Source organism: Eumetopias jubatus, unplaced genomic scaffold, assembly GCF_037043125.1.
Source record: "Eumetopias jubatus isolate StellerSeaLion01/CBP00866 unplaced genomic scaffold, mEumJub1_p1.0 scaffold_4, whole genome shotgun sequence".
Taxonomy (NCBI): Eukaryota; Metazoa; Chordata; class Mammalia; order Carnivora; family Otariidae; genus Eumetopias; species Eumetopias jubatus.
In genome coordinates this window covers 166,569,949-166,592,241 of record NW_028274810.1, presented here as the reverse complement: position 1 = coordinate 166,592,241, position 22,293 = coordinate 166,569,949, and the positions used below count along the sequence as shown (strand labels likewise).

The window sequence follows — 22,293 nt, the reverse complement described above, 5'->3', positions numbered from 1 at the left end:
CCTTTTATTATTATTAATCTATTTGTGCCTTTGTGTTTATTTATCCTGTTGCTATATATGTTGCAATTTATGCTGTATATGCTGCAATTTATGCTGTTTTTCATTCGCCTTTTTATTTTCTTATGCTGCTTCATGAATTCGCTTTTAGTTTTTATGTACTTACATTTATCTCTTTTCTTCATGCTTTCATTCTTTGCTCTTACACTCAAAAAACACTCTCCTACTGCAATCAATAAATGCATCTTTAAATTGCTCATATGGCTTCCTTTTTTAAAAACCATGTATCTGAATCTTTTTTTTGGTCTAAAAATATGAGTCAATCCAGTTTTTAAATTCAATCTTTCCTGAGAATTATTTCAGAAAAATATACTATCTATGTTAATCTGATTAAAGACTTACATTCTAGTTTCTGATTCGTCTTCCATAAATGAATGGGCCTTTAACTACAACTCAACTTGTATGACTATAACAGAAGCAAGCTTAATGCTGCCTCTCATCTCTCTAGACTCAACGACTAAGACAAGAGAATCCCAGTCCAAGTAATAAAAAGGCTTCTCACCACTCAGGCAAGTCTAACATAGCCACCAATGTAAAAGGAGGAGAGAATCTTTCTGGAACATTTGAATCTTCCTTCCCTTGCTCAGGGGAGGACCAGCATTTCTACCTGCAGTCTCAGCAGGTACAAGAGCACAGGCAATGAGGATGTGTAGGTGTTGCTGCCCCCAGCTGCTTCAAACAGCCCTTTATTTATGGGGTAGGACTTCATTCAAAGATAATCAGCCGGGGCACAAATAACCTAACAATCTTTTAAAAGTAGATAGCTACAAGTCAGCTACACTCTTAGATTTCCAACATAGTATTTATGTCTAAATAAATAATTAACTTGATCGCTTAGTTTAATATTTAAATTCAACTAAATTGTCTCATTACAAAGTAGTTTTCTTATGGGAGGCACAAAAGTAAATTGTTCAGGGAACTCTCCCAAAACGCTTAAAGAATCTATTAATCTGTTATCTTAAAATTAAACGTACAATCCTCACCCACACCCACACACAAAAAAGCAGAGGTTCTAAATACAGTACACGGCATATGGGAAACAAGCCTACAATCTATCTTAAGTCATGTCACTGGGATGATTTGGCCTCCTGGTTTCAGGATGTATAGAGTTTAACAATATATGAATATAACAGAAAAGTGACAAAAATTTTGGCAAGTCAACTACGATACTGAAAAGGTCAATAAGAATTCTATCCCATCCCCAAAGTATTTGTCCTGGGTCATCTCTAATGAACCGAGAAGAGCCAGCATATTTCACAGGGGCTAAATAAAACTTTTTAAAAGGTTAACGGAAAAATATTTATGTGAAAAATGCCTCCAAATAATCTTTTAGTGGGTGGATTCAGCACATACCAGTGAATACCTTTGAGCTTAGTCCAATTTTGAATTAAGCTAGAGTTCACCTTTAAGAAACAATGAACCTGTTTTTAAGTAAAACACTCTATTAATAAGAAACATGGAATGTGAATACAAAATAAAAGATATTATCAACTGAACTGTATCTAAATATTTTACAAAGTTTTCCATGAGCCGTCAGTAGATCTTTAAAATGCATGATCTTTTAAAAAACTTGTTAGTCATTCATCTGTAAAAATCTAGCTTTTTATGTGTATGCCAAGCATAAAATTGCCCCATGCTAAATTTAACACAAACCTCACATCATAGAGTTATGTGTTCTTACACTTAAACATGACTATGACAGGGATTCAAAGGGTAAAAACACACTTAGAACACTCAGTCTACCTTTTACTGCAATTCAGTACAACGGAAAAAGCCTGAGAAGCATGCAAAAATTAAGTCCATATTTTAAATCTGCAGGCAATCAAGCCAGGAGCCAGGCTATGCAATCACAATCACTTGCAAAACCATTTAAACCATTTTTTAGTTGTAATTGTTAGCAGTTTCTTATGACTGTAATCTTTAAAAAAATATCTTCCACTTCAAAAATTAAATGCACATGTACATTGACTTTTTTTGTCTACTAAGAGTTAGGTGCTAGCTATGCTAGGTTAAAATTTTCTTTCCCCTTTCCAATTCTGCATTCCCTACTTTTAATTTTTGTACACCATGGTTCCAAGTTAATTTCATAGTATTTATCCAAATAATGGTTAGCTAACTATAATTTGTAAAGTAGTACAGAGTTTAAATGTAGAGAGTCACTTTATGATAACATTCTGCATTTTACAGAGCAATACGTTACCTTTTCGGATGTTATTCAAGGATGGTTAGTCATTGTACAAATGTTAGATTATTAAAGATACTCAGCATTATAAACTGGTATGCATGACTCTTAACAGAGCACACTGAACCATAAGATGTGAAATGAATTGCTCAAGGTCAGAAAATAGGTCAGCGGGGCCGCCGGTACTGGCAACCTCAAATTCCCGTCTTCCCCCACATGCACCATCCCAAGAGATGCCTACTCTAATCTTTGCCTGCAAAACTCTTAATTCAGGTAGTCTTCATGGGACAGAAACCACTTAGCGCAGAATTTCAAACTTAAGGAATTAAGTAGAAAAGAATTTAACATAAATGTTACCATACTATACAAATTTAATTTTCAGGTAATGGATTCATTGCCTAAATGATCAATTGCTAAGAAACTAACTTTTTGCTAAAGTTGTATTTAAGTAGCTACGAGTTGGCTCCAGAGGACACTGGGGCGCCACTAGAGAGAACTAGCCATCAGGGAGTAAAACAGGTACATTTCAGAGCAGGGCTGCCATCATCCTCTGTGGTAACCCGAGGCAGAGACCACTCAGTGTTCAGAGGGAAGAAACCAGGCATTGGCTTTCTCACCTCTCACAGTTTGGAAAGGCTGAGGCATCGTATCCTTCTTTCAATTCTCAATTTGAAATACTGGAGACCGAAGGAAGTTCTAAGGTGTTAACAGTTTGGTTAAGTTTTAAGCTGGCTCCAAACGGCTTTATCCTTTCTAACATTATGTCTAAAGCAAATCTTTCATGCATTCTTACACATTTCTGATCACTGAAACTCACTGGCCTCTTTGTACTATCTCTTCTCCTACTGCCAAATAAGGTCCAAAATCCCTTGGCAAGTTTAAAAAAAAAACAAAATCAAAGTTAAGAGGCAAAGTATCACGTTAAATGATAGAGTTTGCAGGTTATCTATAATGTGATTTCATGTTAAAACTACCTGACTTCCATACTCAAAAGCATAGTGTTTATTTTCTTTGAAAAAATATCTAGTGCCCAAAGTAACTATTCAAATTTAAAATACATATACAGTGGTCACCTGGTACATTAAAACACAGCTGACAGATTAAAAGTGTAAGAATGGGGGGCACCTGGGTGGCATAGTCAGTTGAGAGTCCAACTCTTGCTTTCAGCTCAGGTCTGATCTCAGGGGTGTGAGATGGAGCCCCATGTCAGGCTCCACACTCAGTGGGGAGTCTGCTTGAAATTCTCGCTCCCTCTGCCCCTCCCCCCTGCTCTCTCCCTCTCTGCTCAAATAAATGTTATAAAAAAATTTTAAAAAAATGAAAGTGTAAGAATGGAATTTTTGATAAGCCTACATAGAATTATATAATTTTTGTCTAAAAAGGGAGGGAGAAGGCATGGAAGAAAATCAACATTCATTATGTACTTACTAGGTACCGTGCTAAGTATTTTACAAAAAACTAAAATCAATTTAATGCTTCTTATATTCCCTCACCAAGTAATTATAAACCTATATATTCAAACATCAAAGGAATTAAACACAAACTCTCTGAGAATTCTGACTGGATTCCATTTTTTTCTTTGGGCTATGGGCTAAGCCTATCACATTCAACATTCTTATATAGAGAGAGCAAAGGCTCAGAGTCCTATTAAATTATTTAAATTATTCCCATAAAGTTAACTCATGAATACCATTACCTCACTGAAATATTCTTTTCAAGAAGCTAGTTTTGATGATAAAAGAATTCAGTTCTCATAAGCATGCTTTGATTAAAGTTTGTCACTGATTTCATTATACATCAAGAGATAAGCTGTTAATATCAACGAATACTCTTCATTATGACCATTTACATACTTAAGCTTAGTCAAATTCCAGAGGTTATAAGGAAGAGAAATAGAGTTAGAAATGAGATAAATTTGGCTTCACTGAGGACTTCATTTCATAGGGTCTTCACTGACTGGCTTTTCTGTTTTACTGATTTATAGTAAAGTGGTCATGTCAGGGAAAACAGATACTTTTTGGGAGAGGTGGGAGGAAGTTAGAGAAAGATGCCTGTGCTTCCAATGCATAACGGCTTGATCGTGTACTTTTGAGAAAAGAAATAAACTGAAGGGATTTTCAAGTGTCAATAACACTATATTTGGAATAAAATTGCTCATATTTCTCATATTTCAATTAGTGATTTTAATAAAATATTAAAAATTTTAACAATTCAGAACAGTGTGAAAAATGCTTATTACTGTGTTAAATGAAAATAACACAGTACAAACTTTCATCTATATTATAATCATATAAAAATGAATGTGTACCTAAAAAGAACTGAAATGTGAAACAGTTGATTTTATCTTTTTATTTAAATTCAATTAATTAACATACAGTGCATTATTAGTTTCAGAGGTAGAATTCAGTGATTCATCAGTCTTATATAATACCCAGTGCTCATTACATCCTGTGCCCTCCTTAATGTCCATTACCCAGTTACCCCATCCCCCCACCTCCCTCCCCTCCAGCAACCCTCAGTTTGTTTCCTATGATTAAGAGTCTCTTATGGGGGCACCTGGGTGGCTCAGTCAGTTAAGTGTCTGCCTTTGGCTCAGGTTATGATCCCGGGGTCCTGGGATCCAGTCCCGCATTGGGTTCCCTGCTCAGTGAGGAACCTGCTTCTCCCTCTGCCTCTCCCCCGCTCATGCTCGCTTGCTCTCTCTCTCAAGTAAATAAATAAATAAATAAAATCTTAAAAAAAAAAAAAAAGTCTCTTACGGTTTGTCTCCTTCTCTTCATCTTGAAACAGTTGATTTTAGAGTATAACGGGTTTACAGATAATAGCTTTACTTTCTTGATTCTTTTATATTATAACAATGTTACAACAAAAACAGCTTTAAAAAATTAGATGCTCACCATGTGGAGTAAATGGTACTCTGTTTGTAATGACTAAACCATGCTAAGAATATGAGTGCTTATGTCTTCCGTCAGCTCCAGGAAAGCAAATACCATGACTTCCTTGTCTCCCCCACATCTCAGGCCCAAATAGATCCAATAAATATCCAGTGCCAGTCTAATCACTGAACCACTGATGAACACAAAGTGTAGGCAACATGAAAGTGAAAACTTACTGTTATTTGTTGGTTCAGGAAACCCAGCCTTTGGACCACTCCATCCTTTGTTTTCCCCTGTCTGAAAGATTAAGTCAATTGTTTAAATCCAGATAAACAGATTTATTCAAAAAGAAAAAAAAGTTAACTAATCAATTAAGCAAAGGCAAAAGTCTCTCACATGATTATTCTGCTTATTCTCTCCTTCTCTGACCCCAGGACCATGGACACAAAAGTAACTAATATGAACAGTATCATTTCTTCCTCTTCCACATGCAAATCTATTCTTATGTCTCCTTCTGCTTTTATCATTCATCTAAGTTTACAATTTAAGTAATCAAGAAAGCCCCATATTCAACACATATATTATATACAACACAGGCTCTATCTAGATGGTTAAAAAGTAAACAATTCTTTTTTTTTTTTTTTAAAGATTTTATTTATTTATTTGAGAGAGAGAGCACACGAGAGGCGGGAGGGTCAGAGAGAGAAGCGGACTCCCTGCCGAGAAGGGAGCCCGATGTGGGACTCGATCCCAGGACTCCAGGATCATGACCTGAGCCGAAGGCAGTTGCTTAACCAACTGAGCCACCCAGGCGCCCAAAAAGTAAACAATTCTTATTCAAACAGTAAACAATAATAATCATCACAAGTGCTAATGTGACCCAAAGGGTTTTATGGCTTCTAAGGTCAAATTCACAACAGAAATATTACTGTGTCTGTTCTGTAAAAGTTCCATGACAAGGGTCACGAAATACTGCTAATGACATATACAAAAAATGGAAAACTAAGCCCAAACTTTAAGTAAAACTTGTAATATCCTGACTTTTGTCAGATGATTTGATCTGTTTTTTATAAAAATACATTTAGAGAAACCAAGGTATTTTGAAGTAGTAAGTATTTTAGTCAAATTAATAAGTGACTTTAACTGGTTATGTTCTCTCTGTGTGGAGCTGGTATTATTGATGTAAAGTACTCCGGGGGGGAAAAAAAAGTCGTATCTCCTAATCAGCATTTTATATTTACATTATCAGATGTCAAAGTTCAAATGGATAAATAAACTCCAGATAGAAACACAAAATATAAGTCTAGCAAATAATGTACCACTGTGAAAGGAGAGAGGAGGAGTAAGTGCTCGTATATGCAGACGGGTGTCAATGGAAGCCCTGTGGAGACCCCAGGCACACATTCTCTGTGAAGATGGGATCACAGCATGAGAAGACGTTAGAAGTTTGAGGAAAGTGGAGCAAGGGAGAAATAAGTCACATTAGGGAAAAGAAGAGCAGGCAGATTAGAAGAGTGCACATTTTTTAGGCAAGTGAGGGCTCGGTTGAGATTGGTAATAAATTTAGCATTTCATTTCTCCTTTCATTCTACTTATAACCGAGGTTAGTTAAATATTAGATTATATGGCCTATGTCTAATTTTTCACATTCAACTGAATCCCAAGCCTCTCTGATTTCTACCTCAACACTAATAAAACTGTTATTTTAAGGTTTCTGGTTAAACATGACAGAGTGAACAGAAGGAGTAATCTCTCCTCCCTCCAACATCTCTAAATTGATAATCCAGTAATCCATAAACTCTCCTTCCCTCTCTTCTGCCCACCTACCCCCAAACAGATTATGGAAGGACTCAAGAGCAGAAGAGATATCCCTATCAAAGTCTGGAATCAGAAAAGCAGATAAACAAGTTGTAACTGACCTAGCAGATGTGAGTAGGCTAAAACGAGTCTGAAGAGTGAGAAGCCAACAAAGACCTTACAAAAAAGTAAACTGGTTTGTGCCCCCAGAACCCCAGAAAGCCTCAGGAATCAGACACACACTCGGTACTTCTAAAGATGAATCCTGGAATGGCTCTGGAAGTCTTTCAAAGTGCTATGAAACCTCCAACTCACCTCTTTGACCCCCAAAAGACAGATTTCCTAAGAGGAAATCTTTCCTTCTTAGGAAAGGCTAAAACAGAGAGACTCTGAACACCAGGCACAGCTGTGGGTGGGACTGATAGGCGACAGTGCAAACGAGGAGATGCGAGTCCAAATTTATCCTGGAAGATAAGACACCCAACGAACCTCCTCATTTGGACTCAGAAGACAACAGCCAGGCTTCTGACCCACAAGGAATGGCAAAGACAACAAAGGGAACAGAATAAAACTTCCAAAAAAGGTTAACGTTTTTTAAAGTTCTCAGAGCCACAGGAGAAATATTATACCCACTAAACAAGAATAAGAGGCTATAAAAAGGAATATTTTGAGAATGAGGAAGAGCTCTGGGAAGTCAAAAATACAAGAGCCAAAGTAAATAATTTCAAAGAAGGACTGGAAGACACAGTTAAAGAAATCCCCTAGAAAATGGAACAAAGGTAGAGAAGGAAAGAAGAAGGCAGAAAGGGAGGAAGGAAGGGACGGACGCAGATAGGCTGGCTCAGAAGATCATCCATAAGACCAGCAGGTACCCCGGAAAGAAACAATAGCAAAGATGGAGGGAGAGGAATTATCAAAGGAATAATATGAGAATTTCCCACTTTTAAAGTATATGAATTTCTGTATTGAAATCCAAATGCCCAACACAATTTACCAAAGAATACACATATCAAGTCAATCATCCATGAATTTCACAACCCCTAGGAAAAGAAAAAGCCAGAAAAGCATCAAGAGGGGCAAAAACATAAAAGTTTCATATATAAGCTGAAGAATCATAAGGCTCTGGAGTTTCAAAAGTGGTGTGGGAGGTAGAAAACATCGGTGGAATGCCTTCAAGAAATCAGTGAAAAAATTATTTCCAATTTAGAATTATATCTCAGAAAGACTATCAGTTAAGTGTGTGGGAAATATGAAGATATTTCAGACCTACAAGATCTCAAATATTTACTCTCCAGGTATCTTCTATAGGCAAGCTGACTAAAGTACGTGCTCCATCTAAACAAGGAAGCAAATCAAGAACAAGGGAAACCATCCAGAAAATAGGCAACTCAACAAGGGAGAGAAGCAAAAGAAATTTTCCAAATAATGGTTAAGAGAAGAACCAAAATACTAGCTCTGCAGATCAAACAATCAATCCAACTTAGAAGGGAAGAATGAAGAGCTCCAAGAAAGATTTAAAAAAGGAACTAAAAAATTACATGACATGTTTACTTGTAAGAGAGTTTGGGGATAAGTTACAGAGATGTAGAGAAGTGTACATGTGGAGTATGTATATGAGAGTTAAGTCTTCATTTTTCAGAGCAAGAACTCAAGATAATATCTAAAAATGAAAAATCTAGAAATGGAAATATGAGTGACTGACAATAGAAAAATAATAAACAGCTGAAGCAGGTGGCAAGAGGTTGCCTCTGGAAAAAGGAAGCAGAAATGGCCAGTAGCAGGGCATTTTATCATAAACCAAACCTTTATACCATTAATCATGAATAAATCTTGACCTTTTATACATATCAGTATCAGTGTGACCAATATAATAATCAAATATAAAAAAAAAGAATGAAGCACATGCCAGTTATGTCTTTTTTTTTTAAGATTTTATTTAGTTATTTGAGAGAGAGAGAGAGAGTGAGATTGAGCAGAGGGGAGGGGCAGAGGGAGAAACAGACTCCCCACTGAGCAGGGAGTCCATTGCAGGACTCGATCCCAGGACCCTGGGATCATGATCTGAGCCGAAGGCAGACACTTAACTGACTGAGCCACCAAGGCGCCCCACCAGTTATGTCTTGATATAGAACAAACTCCATGATGTAAGTGAAACCCCAACGTATGAGTGAAAAGGAAAATCAAGATGTAAGAACTGTATTTTAAAAAGGTGAAAAGAATGTTCCACTTTTTCTTAGAATGCAGAAATGTATCAATGAGAAAGCACCACAGAATGTAAAAAATCATAACTTCTCTTGAATCCATCAGAGATCTGAGATTGTAAAGCAAACAAGAGAAATGAATTCTAGATAGTGACAAACCCCTCCATGGAGAGGCAGGGCTCACAAAGTGTCTCAACACTGGCAGAGCGAAGAAGAGATGAATGCTATAAATGCAGGTGAGAAGAAAGTAGATGAAATGCCAATAAATTCTATGGGGCACCTCGGTGGCTCAGTCAGTTAAACATCTGTCTTCAGCTCAGGTCATGATCTCAGGATCCTGGGATCAAGCCCCACATTAGGCTCCTTGCTCAGTGGGAAGTCCACTTCCTCTGCCTCTCTCCCCAACTCACTCTCAAATAAATAAATAAAATCTAAAAAAAAAAAAAAAAAAGAGAGAGAGAGAGAGAGAGAGAGAGAGAGAGAAATGCCAATAAATTCTAAAAGACTGAGTGTAGGCAAACACAACAATTTAGAAAAACTAGGATCTCAAAGCAGAAGCTCTTTTCCATGGACCTCACCTGAGTACTCAGGAGGACAACCAAGCAGAGGTACAACTAGAAACCAGAGAGAGCCTCACTCAGTGGAGCAGGTATGCAGCTGGTGAATGTCTGCCACTGAGAGGAAAGCATGGAACTTTTACACACTTCTCTAGACTTTTCTCTCATACAAAGCAAAAAGCTTAAGCCACTAGAGAAAGGGGAGAAACAAATACCAGCTGCCTCTGGGGTAGAGATAAGAGATTCTATTGCCCCAGAAGCTTAGGCAAAGACTCATTGCTTAGTAGAAGCAAAAGCTACCTACCCCTGGAATAAAGGGGTAGAAAACACTCCTGAAAGCAAGGCCCTGCACCAGTATAAAGCAGAGGTCTGAAAATGCTGACAAGGAGGCAGGAAACTCTCTTGCACCCAGGAGCACCCACAGATCCAAAGTAAAGTTTGGCTACCATGAGGAAGGAGGCAGAAACATTGATAAAAACCCACCTCTGAGACCCAGGCACACAGTCAGCTTGAGAATGAGTCTGGGCAAGAAAATCAAGAACTATGTCCCTACACCCACCACACTCCTATGATCAAGTAATAAGCACAAGAGCTGACTACAGAGCATACAGATACACCTCACCCCAATTAATTACCAATAGCAGGAATGAACCAAAAGACAACTGACAAAATGGGAGAAGATTATTTGCAAATGACATATCAGATAAAGGGCTAGTATCCAAAATCTATAAAGAACTTATCAAACTCAACATCCAGAGAACAAATAATCCAATCAAGAAATGGGCATAAGATATGAACAGACATTTTTCCAAAGAAGACATCCAAATGGCCAACAGACACATGAAAAAATACTCAACATCGCTCGGCATCAGGGAAATCCAAATCAAAACCTCAATGAGATACCACCTCACGCCAGTCAGAATGGCTAAAATTAACAAGTCAGGAAACAACAGATGTTGGCGGGGATGCGGAGAAAGGGGAACCCTCCTACACTGTTGGTGGGAATGCAAGCTGGTGCAGCCACTCTGGAAAACAGTATGGAGATGCCTCAAAAAGTTGAAAATAGAGCTATCATACGATCCAGCAATTGCACTCCTAGGTATTTACCCCAAAGATACAAATGTAGTGATCTGAAGGGGCACGTGCATCCCAATGTTTATAGCAGCAATGTCCACAACAGCCAAACTATGGAAAGAGCCCAGATGTCTACTGACAGATGAACGGATAAAGAAGATGTCACACACACACAGTGGAATATTATGCAGCCATCAAAAATATGAAATCTTGCCATTTGCAATGACGTGGATGGAACTAGAGGTATTATGTTAAGCGATATAAGTCAATCAGAGAAAGACAAGTATCATATGATCTCACTGATATGAGGAATTCTTAATCTCAGGAAACAAACTGAGGGTTGCTGGAGTGGCGGGGGTGGGAGGTACGGGGTGACTAGGTGATGCATACTGGGAAGTGTATGCGCTATGGTGATAGCTGTGAATTGTGTAAGACTGATGATCACAGACCTGTACCTCTGAAACAAATAATACATTATATGTTAGGAAAAAAAAAGCAGGAAGGGAAAAATGAAGGGGGGTAAATCAGAGGGGGAGACGAACCATGAGAGACTATGGACTCTGAGAAACAAACTGCGGGTTCTAGAGGGGAGGGGGTGGAGGGATGGGTTAGCCTGGTGATGGGTATTAAAGAGGGCATGTACTGAATGGAGCACTGGGTGTTATATGCAAACAATGAATCATGGAACACTACATTAAAAAAATAAAAAATAAAAAAGCAGGAATGAGAGAGGGAATATCACTACAGATGCTGCAGCTATTAGAAGGATAACAAGGGAATGTTGTGAACAATTCTATACCAATAAATTCAACCACTTAGAAGAAATGGACAAATTCCTTGAAAGATTCAAACTGCCAAAGTTCGTTCAAGCAGAAGTAGATAGCCTGAGTAGCCCTATTTCTATTTTTTAAAACTCAGTTCATAGTTAAAACCTTCCCACAAGAAAAAATCTTCCCCAGATGGCTCCACTGGTAAATTCCACCCAAAAATTAAGGAAGATAGATTACCAAACTCTTCCAAACTTCCGAAATTACTATAGGAGGAGCATTACCCTGATGCTGATGCTAAAACCTGACAATAATATTACAACAACAACAAAAAAATATAGATCAGTAACTCTTATACATGTAGCCATAAAATCTTTTAAAAATATTAGCACATCTATTCCAGAAATACATAAAAAATATAAAAATATATACATCACGATCAATTGGGGTTTATGCTAGTCAGATAAGCTTAATTCAACATTCAAAAAGCAATCAATGCCACTTGACATCCATTAGGATGGCTACTATTTAAAAAACAAGACAAAACAAACACAAACACCTATACACACACACACACACACACACACACACACAGACACTCTCACACACACACACACACCCTAAGTGTTAGCAAGGATGTGGAGAAATTAGCACCCTTATACATTGCTGGTGAGAATATAAAATGGTACAGCTACTACAGAAAACAATTTGGTAATTCCTCAAAATATAAAATGTAGAATCACCATACGACTGAATAATTCCACTTCTAAGTATATACTCCAAACATTGAAAGTAGATACACCAATGTTCATAGCAGCATCACTCACAATAGCCAGAAGTTGAAAATAACCCAAATGCCCATCAACAGATGAATGGATAAATAAAATGTGATATATCCACACAATAGGATATTATTCAGGCTTTAAACGGAATGAAATTCTTATAAATACTACAACATGGATGAACCTTGAAAACATGCTAGATGAAATAAGCCCAACAAAAAAGGACAAATATTGTATGATTCCACTTACAGAAGGTTCCTAGAAAAGGCAAATTCAGAGACACAGAAAGTAGAACAGAGATTACCAGGGGCTGAGTAGAGGGAAGAACGAGGAGTTGGTGTTTAATGGTGTACAGTTTCTGTTTGGGATGATGAAAACATTCTGGAAGTAGATAGCAGTGATGGCCGTACAACATTGTGAATGTAGTTAATGCCACTGAAATGTTCACCTAAAAATGGTTAAAATTGTATTTTTTTTTGTTATTTACATATTACATAAATTTTAAAACTCCATCAGTGAAATTCACCATTACAACAAACTAAACAGAAAAATTATATGACATATCAACAGATGTAGAGAAAACATTTGGTAAAATTAAAATTGTACTGATAATTAAGTAAAAAAACCAATCTCTTAATAAAGCAGGAATACAAGGAAATATCAATCTCATATAGAGTATCTATGAAAAAAACCCTACAATCATCATGGTATTTATAATGGTGAAAGACTGACTTTCCTTTAAAGATGAGGAGTGAGCTAAGGATATCTGCTTTCCAATTCAACAATCAACCACTTCTGTTCACCACTGTACCAGATGCTCTATTCAGAGCAATAAAGCAAGACAAGTAGATAAAAGCATACAGATTAGAAAGGAAGAAATAAAACTGTCTTTATTCATAGACAACAAGGTCATCAATGCAGAAAATCCCACACAATCTACAAGATAAGCTATTATAACTCAGCTTAGCTAGGTCGCAGAGTACAAGGTCAATATAAAAAACCAACTGTATTTCTATACATTAGAAAAGAAGAACTGGAAATTGAATGGTACAGCCACTGGTTTAAAAACCAACACCATTAAAAAAAAATGCCATTAATAATATATCCAAAAACATGAAGCATTTAGGAATAAACATGAAAACTGTAAAATATTTCTATGAAAAAGTACAAAACATTGCTGTGAGATATTTCTAAAAACCTAAATAAATGGAGAGCTAGATCTTGTTCACAGACTGAAAGACTCCATGTTAAGATACTGATTTACGTGAAACTGATATATATAGTCGGCACAGTCCTAAAGAAAACTTCCCAATTGGCTTCTTTTTCTTGATAGAGACTGATTCTAAAATTTCTATCGAAATGCAAAGGCTCCAGACTAGCCAATAAACAAACAAACAAACAAACAGAACAAAGACAGAGTTCTTTATTGGATTTCAACCTTACTTAAAAAGCTACAGTCTACATACTTGTAATAGCTTCAGGATAGACATATGGATTAATAGAACAGAACAGAGAATCTAGAAACAGACCCACAAATATGTGGTCAACTGATTTACAACAAATGTGCTAAAAGAATTCAATGGAAAAGCATTAATCTTTTAAACAGATGATAGAACTGGATAACCTATGTGGAAAAGGAAGAAAGGAGAGGTCAGGAAGGAAGGGAAGGAGAAGGCAGGGGAGTTCTTTACCTGATAACGAATTTGTGTCCAAAATATGTAAAGAACTCTTACAACTACTCAATAAGAAAGCAACCTATCCAATTTTTAAAAAGACAAAACTTCGAACAGGCATTTCAGGGAAGAGATATGAATGGTAAATAAACATATGATAAGATATTCAACATTATCAGTTATTAGGGAAATGCAAATTAAATTCTAGTGAGATAACATTATATACCTACTAGTATAATCAAAACTATCAAAACCAACAATACCAAGAGCTGGAAAAGATGTAAAGTAATTGGAGCTCTCAAACACTGCTAGTGGGAATACAAATTAGTACAGCCTCTCTGGAAAACATCTTCACAGTTTCCTAACAAAGTTACACATGTGCTTATTATACAAATATGGACATAAAGAATATACTAGAGAAATATGTACATATAAAGACTTACATATGAATGTTTACAGCCACTTAATTTATAATAGCCTCAAACTAGAAAGAGCCCAAATGTCGGTGAAGACTAAAACAATAAGAGACAATAAAAAAGAACTAATGATAAATCCAACAACGCAGATGAATCTCAGCATTATGAAGCCAGACACAAAAGGCTTCCTAATGTATGATCCAATTTATATGACATTCTGGAAAGGCAAAATTATAGAAAGAGAAATCAAATCAGGGCTTGCCAGGGGCTAAGGAGAGGGGAAGAGATTAACTACAAATGGGAACTTTTTTGGGGGAACAGAAATATTATACATCTTAATTGTGGTGGTAGTTAATGAATGTATACACACATATAAACACACATGTCAAAATTCACTGAACTGCACCTTGATAAATCTGAATTTTTTATAAAATGGGGATATATTAGTATATACACACAGAATATCTCCGTAAAGATATTTATTTCTATTTATCAAATTCTTACATAATATTCACTATATTTGACAGTATTCTAAATGCTGTACAACTATTAACTCATTGTGGGAGATGCTACTCAAAAGAGAGACTAAGAGACCAAGGGTCTCAGAGTGAAGTAAGACTAACTTTTTCTCACTGTTCACTCTTTCATGCTATGAATTCTTTCAGCCATGTACATACCTTGTTTATTAAAAAAAAAACTTTTTAAAAACATGCTTTTGTAAGTTTTTAAACTGCTTTTGCTTCATTCATCACAGATTTTTCTTATTGACAAATCAGTGTATTCAGTCTTTCTCCCGATCTCCCTGCAGCATATGACTGCTACCTACTTCTTAAAGTCACTGTCTCTTCCTGTTTACAGGTTTTCTTTCCTCCTCCCTCCCGTCTCCCCCATGCACATTATCTGCTACTGAAAGCTTATCACGTACACTTCAGAAATACCTCAGGTATCTTTCCCCTCTCTTCTCTGCCACCACTGCCTGAGTTCAGACCCTCAGCATCTTTTACCTGAAGAGCTCTGCTAGCCCACCTGGCCTCTCAGCCTTCAGACTCATCCTGCTCAAATACACTCCCTATGTTACTTACAGGATTGTCTTTCGAAGAATGCACACCAGATCATATCACTTTCATGCTCAAATCTTAAATTAGTAATTCCTCAAGTTCCTTAATTCACATAAAAACCATGGTCCCAGCTATTCATGACTTTCCAGATTCATCTTCATATTCTCTAGGTTCTAGGGTACTATAATTTTTGTTATATGATTAAAGCTCCTCACTGTTAACACTTAAGGGTTAGTTTTTCGAGTGTAGGGACCAAGTTTCAGTCATCTTGTTATCTTCAGTTTAAGTGTTTGGCATTTAGTGGGTGCAATGGTAAATTTTATGTGTCATTGTCTGGACCATGGTGACTAGATATTTGATCAAACATTATTCTGGGTATTCTGTGAGGGTGTTTTTGGAAGAGATTTACATTTATCACTGAACTCTGGGTAAAACAGATTCCTCTCCATAATGTGGGTGGGCCTAATCAGTTGAAGACCCACCTAGAAGAAAAGGTTGACCTCCCCTGAAGCAAGAGGGAACTCAGCAGAAAGCTTCTGGACTCACACCTAACTCCTGATTCTCCAGCCTGCTGGCTTCTCCCTCAGATTTTAGACTAGCCAAGCCTCTACAACTGCACAGTCCAGTTCCTTAAAATAAGTCTCTGTGAGTGATGTATGAATGCGTATATATACATACACACATACAAATACATACACACACACACATACACATCCTGCTGGACTGTTTCTCTGGAGAACCCTGAACAATAATACAGGGGGTATACAAAAAAATGTTTTTCGTATTAACAAAATCAATGCTTTTTGTTCTATTTTCACTTAACATACAAATACATGTCTATGAGGAGATTTACTTTGACATATTTTTATAAATCACTCACCAGTTTTAAGTCAATATAAATGTGTTAAGTTAAAACAACATATACACAAATATAAGAACTACAGAATCTTGAACACATGTTAGGTTTCATGTTACAAATACTTTTAAAAGAAGAAAAAGCATTGACTAGCCAGGTTATAAAAACAGAATTGAAATCTCTAGCAATACCACACAGACAAATAATTCTTAATCACTAAAAATAATTGCCTAGATATTCACAGCTGTCTTAAAAAGAAAATGTTTTTTAACAGATGATTTTGTTTTTACTACAAATTTCAGAAATGTGTTCCTGCAGAAATTGAAAACATCTCTAAAACACAATCCTTATGTGAGAAAATGGCATGGGAAAAAAAGGCATATTGTTTTTGATAGAAATAATTATTAAGCCTGTTTTATGAATTTCCATTTAATAAAATGTTTAATAAAAATAATTTCTACATGTGCATAGATAAAATGATAATACAAAATGGAATTAAACTAGTTCCTGCTAAGTTATCTGCCAGGTGCTGAATTTGGGGTTCTCTGCTTCTCCTGCAACAGAGGTAGGTGTTAATGATGTCATTAACTGCTGCAGAAGAAATAGGGGACCATGAACATAAGTCTTGGCAGAAAATAAACACCCTCTGAGTTTACCTTTAAATTTAAAGTAAATAGAAAAATTAGTTTATAGAGCGCCTGTCCAATATAGTTCCTGCCCTAAAGGGATAACTCAGGATCTTTATTTCCAGTGTTTTCAGCTGTATTCCAGAAAAAAAGGCTAACAAACTCTGTTCTTTAAAAAACACAAATTAAAACTATGGCCAAATGGCAAAAACCACAAGTCAATAAACTAAAAATTATTCAATTGGTATTATATAAAATAAATACAATGATACAATTTTTTAGTATTTGCCAACTGTAAGATTATGATTAATATTTCATCTTGGCCCCATAAACAGATGTTATTTTGTACCTGGAGAATCTGTCTTTAAAGATACAGAATACTGCCCTGGGGCGGGGGTTGGGGGGAACATTGACTTCTACTTTAAAAGTAGTTAAGACATTACTTAGAGTCAAAAACACTGGAGTAGGATTTGTTCATCACTTGATATTCTGGCAGGAGAGGCATATGTATATGTAAATGGAGCTCTCACCTTGTCAAGTTGATCTTGAAGACTAGTGGATGCTTTATAACCAAGCTGTAACAGCATTGCTTCTGCAGCATTTTTTTTGGCTATCTTTTTGTTAGGTCCTGTTCCAGTAGCAACTTCATTGCCTACTTTGACCTGGTAAGATTAAAGTAAGAAAGTGATGATAACTGCTTTGGTAAACAGGAACTCTTTAACACCATAAAACAATGTGTTATGCTCTCTAGCATTCAAAAATATAAAGTTTCATCCACAATGAAAACAGCAATTAAGATACTATTCCAGGGGCGCCTGGGTGGCTCAGTTGTTAAGCGTCTGCCTTTGGCTCAGGTCATGATCCCAGGGTCCTGGGATCGAGCCCTGCATCGGGATCCCTGCTCGGCGGGAAGCCTGCTTCTCCCTCTCCCATTCCCCCCTGCTTGTGTTCCCTCGCCGTGTCTCTCTCTGTCAAATAAATAAATAAAATCTTAAAAAAAAAAAGATACTATTCCATTTACATAATGTTATATACACAAGTGAAAATATATGTAGAGAAAAATATGACAATATGGTCCTCAAAATGACAATGGGGGTTTATCTCAGGGTGACAGAATCTTAAATGATTTTTACTTCCTTACATATTTCTGTTATTTGATTTTTTAAAACAATATTATTTATATAAGCAGAAAAATAAAATTCACATTGTAACAGAGTTTATGTTGGTTATGACTACATTTAGTATTATTTATATAATAAACTAAAAGACTGAAAAAAGGAAAAAATTTAAAAATAAATAAAAATTTTTCAAAGATTCTATTTATTTTAGAGAAAGAGTGCAAGCATGAGTGGGGGGGTTGGGCAGAGAGAGAAGCAGACTTCCTGCTGAGCAGGGAGCCTGCCATGGGGCTCCATTCCAGGACCCTGGGACCATGATCTGAGCCAAAGGCAGACACTTAACTGACTGAGCTACCCACGCATCCCCAGATAAAAAATATTTTTTTAACTTTAAAAAGAAAGCAGAAAGTATAGCATTATAAGGAGAAATAAAAAATACACAACTACAGTGGGATTGTTTTTTATGAATTGGTCTCAGTAAACGATCAAAGCAGCAAACAAGAAAATAATCAGAACTTTATAAATTAAACATGTAGTCTGAATAAACTACAGGCAAAGAAGAAACCCCAATAAAATTAGAAAATATTATAAGTGAGTAATAACAGAAATATATCAAAATTTAAAGGATGCAGCTAAAGGAGGGTCGAGAAGAAAATATACAGCCATAAAAACTTAAGAGAATGGCAGGAATGTAATGAGTTAAACATCCAGCTCAAGAAGTTATTAGAGCAAAATGAATCCAAAGAAAATAGAATAAAGACAAGGGCAGAAATTAAGGAAACAGAAAACAAAATAAAATAGAAAATTTCAAAAAGTCAAAACCTGGTTCCCTGAAAAAACTAATAAAATGATAAATCAAAGGTTAAGACTGATCAAGGAAAAGTAAGAGAAGACACAAGTAAGAATGAAAATGGGAGATTACCATATCTTCTGTAGAATTAAAAAATAATAAGGGCTAGGGGCGTCTGGGTGGCTCAGCTGGTTAAGTATCTGCCTTTGGCTCAGGTCCCGATCACAGGATCCTGGGGTTGAGTACCACATCCGGCTCCCTTCTCAGCGGGGAGCCTGCTTTTCCCTCTCCTGATCCCCCTGCTTGTGTTCTCTCTCTCTCTCTCTGTCAAACAAATAAAAGCTTTAAAAAATAGTAAGGGATGTTGGGGCATCTGTGTGGCTCAGTTGGTTAAGCGACTGCCTTCGGCTCAGGTCATGATCCTGGAGTCCCTGGATCGAGTCCCACATCGGCTCCCTGCTGAGCAGGGAGTCTGCTTCTCCCTCTGACCCTCCCCCCTCTCATGTGCTTTCTCTCTCTCATTCTCTCTCTCTCTCTCAAATAAATAAAATCTTTTAAAAAATAAAATAAAAAAATAAAAAATAATAAGGAATGTTGAGTATTTTAGCTAAAAATTTTTGAATATTTAAATAAAGTAGAAAAATCCCTCAACAATACAAGTTACCAAAACTGGCACAGAATAAACTCCGAACTGTACAGCTCTATAACTACTAAAAAAAAAAAAATTAGAATAATTAAAACCTTTTCCACAAAGAAACTCCAGAGAGCTTCTCCAGCAAGTTCTACCTAATATTTAAGGAAGAATCATGCTAACCTTACAAAAATTCATCTAAGAATAGAAAAAGAGAAATCAGCCCCCAATTATTCAGTGAGGTATCACTTTCATTCCAAAATCCATCAAGAACAGTATAAGAAAGGAAATTTACAGACCAATTTTGTTCATGAATATAACTGCTAAAGTTTAAACTGTGTAACAGTAAACCGAACAAAGCAATATATAAAAAGAAAAATCATGATAAAGTTAGGTTTATCCCAGAAATGCAAGACTGGTCTAACATTTGAAACTCAAAATCAATCAACAGAATCTGCTATATTAATAGGTTGAGGAGACAAAACATAGAGTCATCCCAATAAATGGAGCAACAGCATTTGATACAACTCAACATCCATTCATAATAAAAACTTAGTAAACTACAAGGGAAAAAAGGGAACTTCCTTAGTATGATAAAGGGCATTTTGCAAAAAACCTACAGCAAACCTCAGCAAATGTTATACTTAATGTTAAAATTTTGAAATTAGAAACAAGACAAGGATGCCCTCTATTTTTACTAGTACTTAACATTTTGCTACAAATCCTAGACAGAGCAACAGGGGAAGAAAAAATATGGTACAGAGTTAGAAGTATAAAAACAAACTCATTATCTGGAGATATGATATTTATATAGGAAATCTAAGAATACCTACAGATAAATTATAAGAATTTGTAAGAGTGTTAAGTTTTCTTTGTAAACAGTAGTATACAAAAGCCAACTGCATTTTTATATCCCATCAACAATCAAGTGGGAAATTAGTAAAAGATACCATTTATACTAAGTCTACGGCCATCCCATCCTGAACGCGGTGGATCTGGTCTGATATTGGAAGCTAAGATACCATTTATACTAAATGAAAATCAAACACCTATGATGTTAAGAACTTTATATAGAAAATGATAAGCACTGAGAAAAATTAAGATAGACCTAATAGAGATAATGAAATAAAATTTTTTAAAAATAAATAATAAATAAATAGAGATAATGCCATACTCGTACTGAAAATCAATGATACCAGTTCTCTTCAAATTGACTTATAAATTCAATGAATTCCCATCAAAATCCCACACATGTTTTTATAATACTTCACTAGCTGATTCCAAAATTTACATTGAAGTACAAAGTGCTAAGACCACCCAAAATCCTTTTGAGGAAGAATTTGGCTGCATTAAAGTTAATTACTTCTGTTCCTCAAAAGAGCATCACTAAAATTGCAGGAAAAAAAATAAAGTCACAACACAAGAAAAGATATTTGAAATGCCATGTAACTAAAAGACTCACATTCCAGAATATATAGTGAATGCCTATATGTTATTTTTTTAAAGCCAGTACAAAAAAAAAGCAAGAGAGCTGAACAGGCCAACTATATATGAAAATTTGGAATGTTTTACCAGATGTCACTGTGCTTTGTTTAGAAAAATATTGGCTTCAATAGCTTCATGCTGCTTTAATAAAATTTCACAATTACAATATACTGTGCACTAGCAATGAATTAGTATGTGGTACTACCAAATACAGTTTTCAGAGATAAAGCATGATACTTCTATCCATAGTTTTCTTTTTTGGCTCTTGGGTGAAAGCATAACTTGCTATTTCATGTGTCTCAGAACATATCAGACTTGTGCGCTGTTTGCCATTCATTCTTATACCAGTATTTAGGCTTTATTTGGTTAGCATTTCTATCACTACTTTTAAGCTTCAGTGAATGAAGTACTTCTAAACACAGTGGTTAGAAAAAAAAACTTAAATATAAACAATGTGCAAATTATATGACAAATAAATTATGCTTTTTTATTTTTATTTATTTTTTAAAGATTTATTTATTTATTTATTTGACACAGAGAGAGAGATACAGAGAGCACACAAGCAAGGGGAGCGGCAGGCAGAGGGAGAGGGAGAAGCAGGCTCTCTGCTGAGCAGCCTGATGTGGGACTTGATCCGAGGACCCTGGTATCATGACCTGAGCCGAAGGCAGACGCTTAACCAACTGAGCCACCCAGGTGCCCCTTTTAATAGTTCTTGTAGCATATGAAACACTGGAAATGTATTCATTATAGAATTTCTGTAGCAACTATCACAGATGTTATATTTCAAGCCTGTGCAATGTCTTTGAAACATTTCACTGCTTTTTCTTCTGAAACTAGAAACCATCGCATTATGATATCAGCAGTAGTCTATAGACCTCACTCAGAAGTCCTGATCAAGCACTGTCCAGTCGTTCCCTGGAGCTGAGTGAATACCCACTACCTCCCATATCTGTGCTGGCCTGCCCTGACCTGAACACAGCAGGCCCTAGGTATAATGTGTTTGAGTTCCCGGCTAAAGCCGGGCCTCTGCTACCTGTTATTTTTTCCAATGTTTGATTTGTTCCCCAGCTTCACCAGCCCCTGTGTTTTTGCTGGAATGCTTGCTAACAGATTAGGCCAGCTACGTCAGAAGCTTCCTCTACTGCTCTGCAGGTCAAAAGACTTGCCAAAGTAAATGGAAGCAAGACCCCTGAGCAGAAAAAATGTTTCATCTGTTTTTACATGCTATATACACCTCACTCACTCTCATTCAATTCTTTTACTGCTTCATCTCTAAATCGCATTTATCTACCCAGGCCTGATACTCTTTGACTCCAGTCTCTTGCTCTTGGGTAAGGCTGTTCC

General features: G+C 36.3%; 1 protein-coding gene across 6 annotated transcripts in view; it reads right to left on the bottom strand.

Moving 5' to 3' along the window:
• The window catches only part of STAU2 (staufen double-stranded RNA binding protein 2), a 305,497-nt gene that overhangs the window by 144,093 nt on the left and 139,111 nt on the right, over positions 1-22,293 (bottom strand). For all 6 annotated transcript variants that reach the window (XM_088022799.1, XM_028109310.2, XM_028109331.2 and 3 more), the window contains 2 exons: positions 17,453-17,584; positions 5,352-5,412 (listed from right to left, as the gene is read on the bottom strand). In XM_088022799.1, the coding sequence (XP_087878925.1) occupies positions 5,352-5,412; positions 17,453-17,584 (193 nt within the window). The remainder of the gene's footprint in view (positions 1-5,351; positions 5,413-17,452; positions 17,585-22,293) is intronic.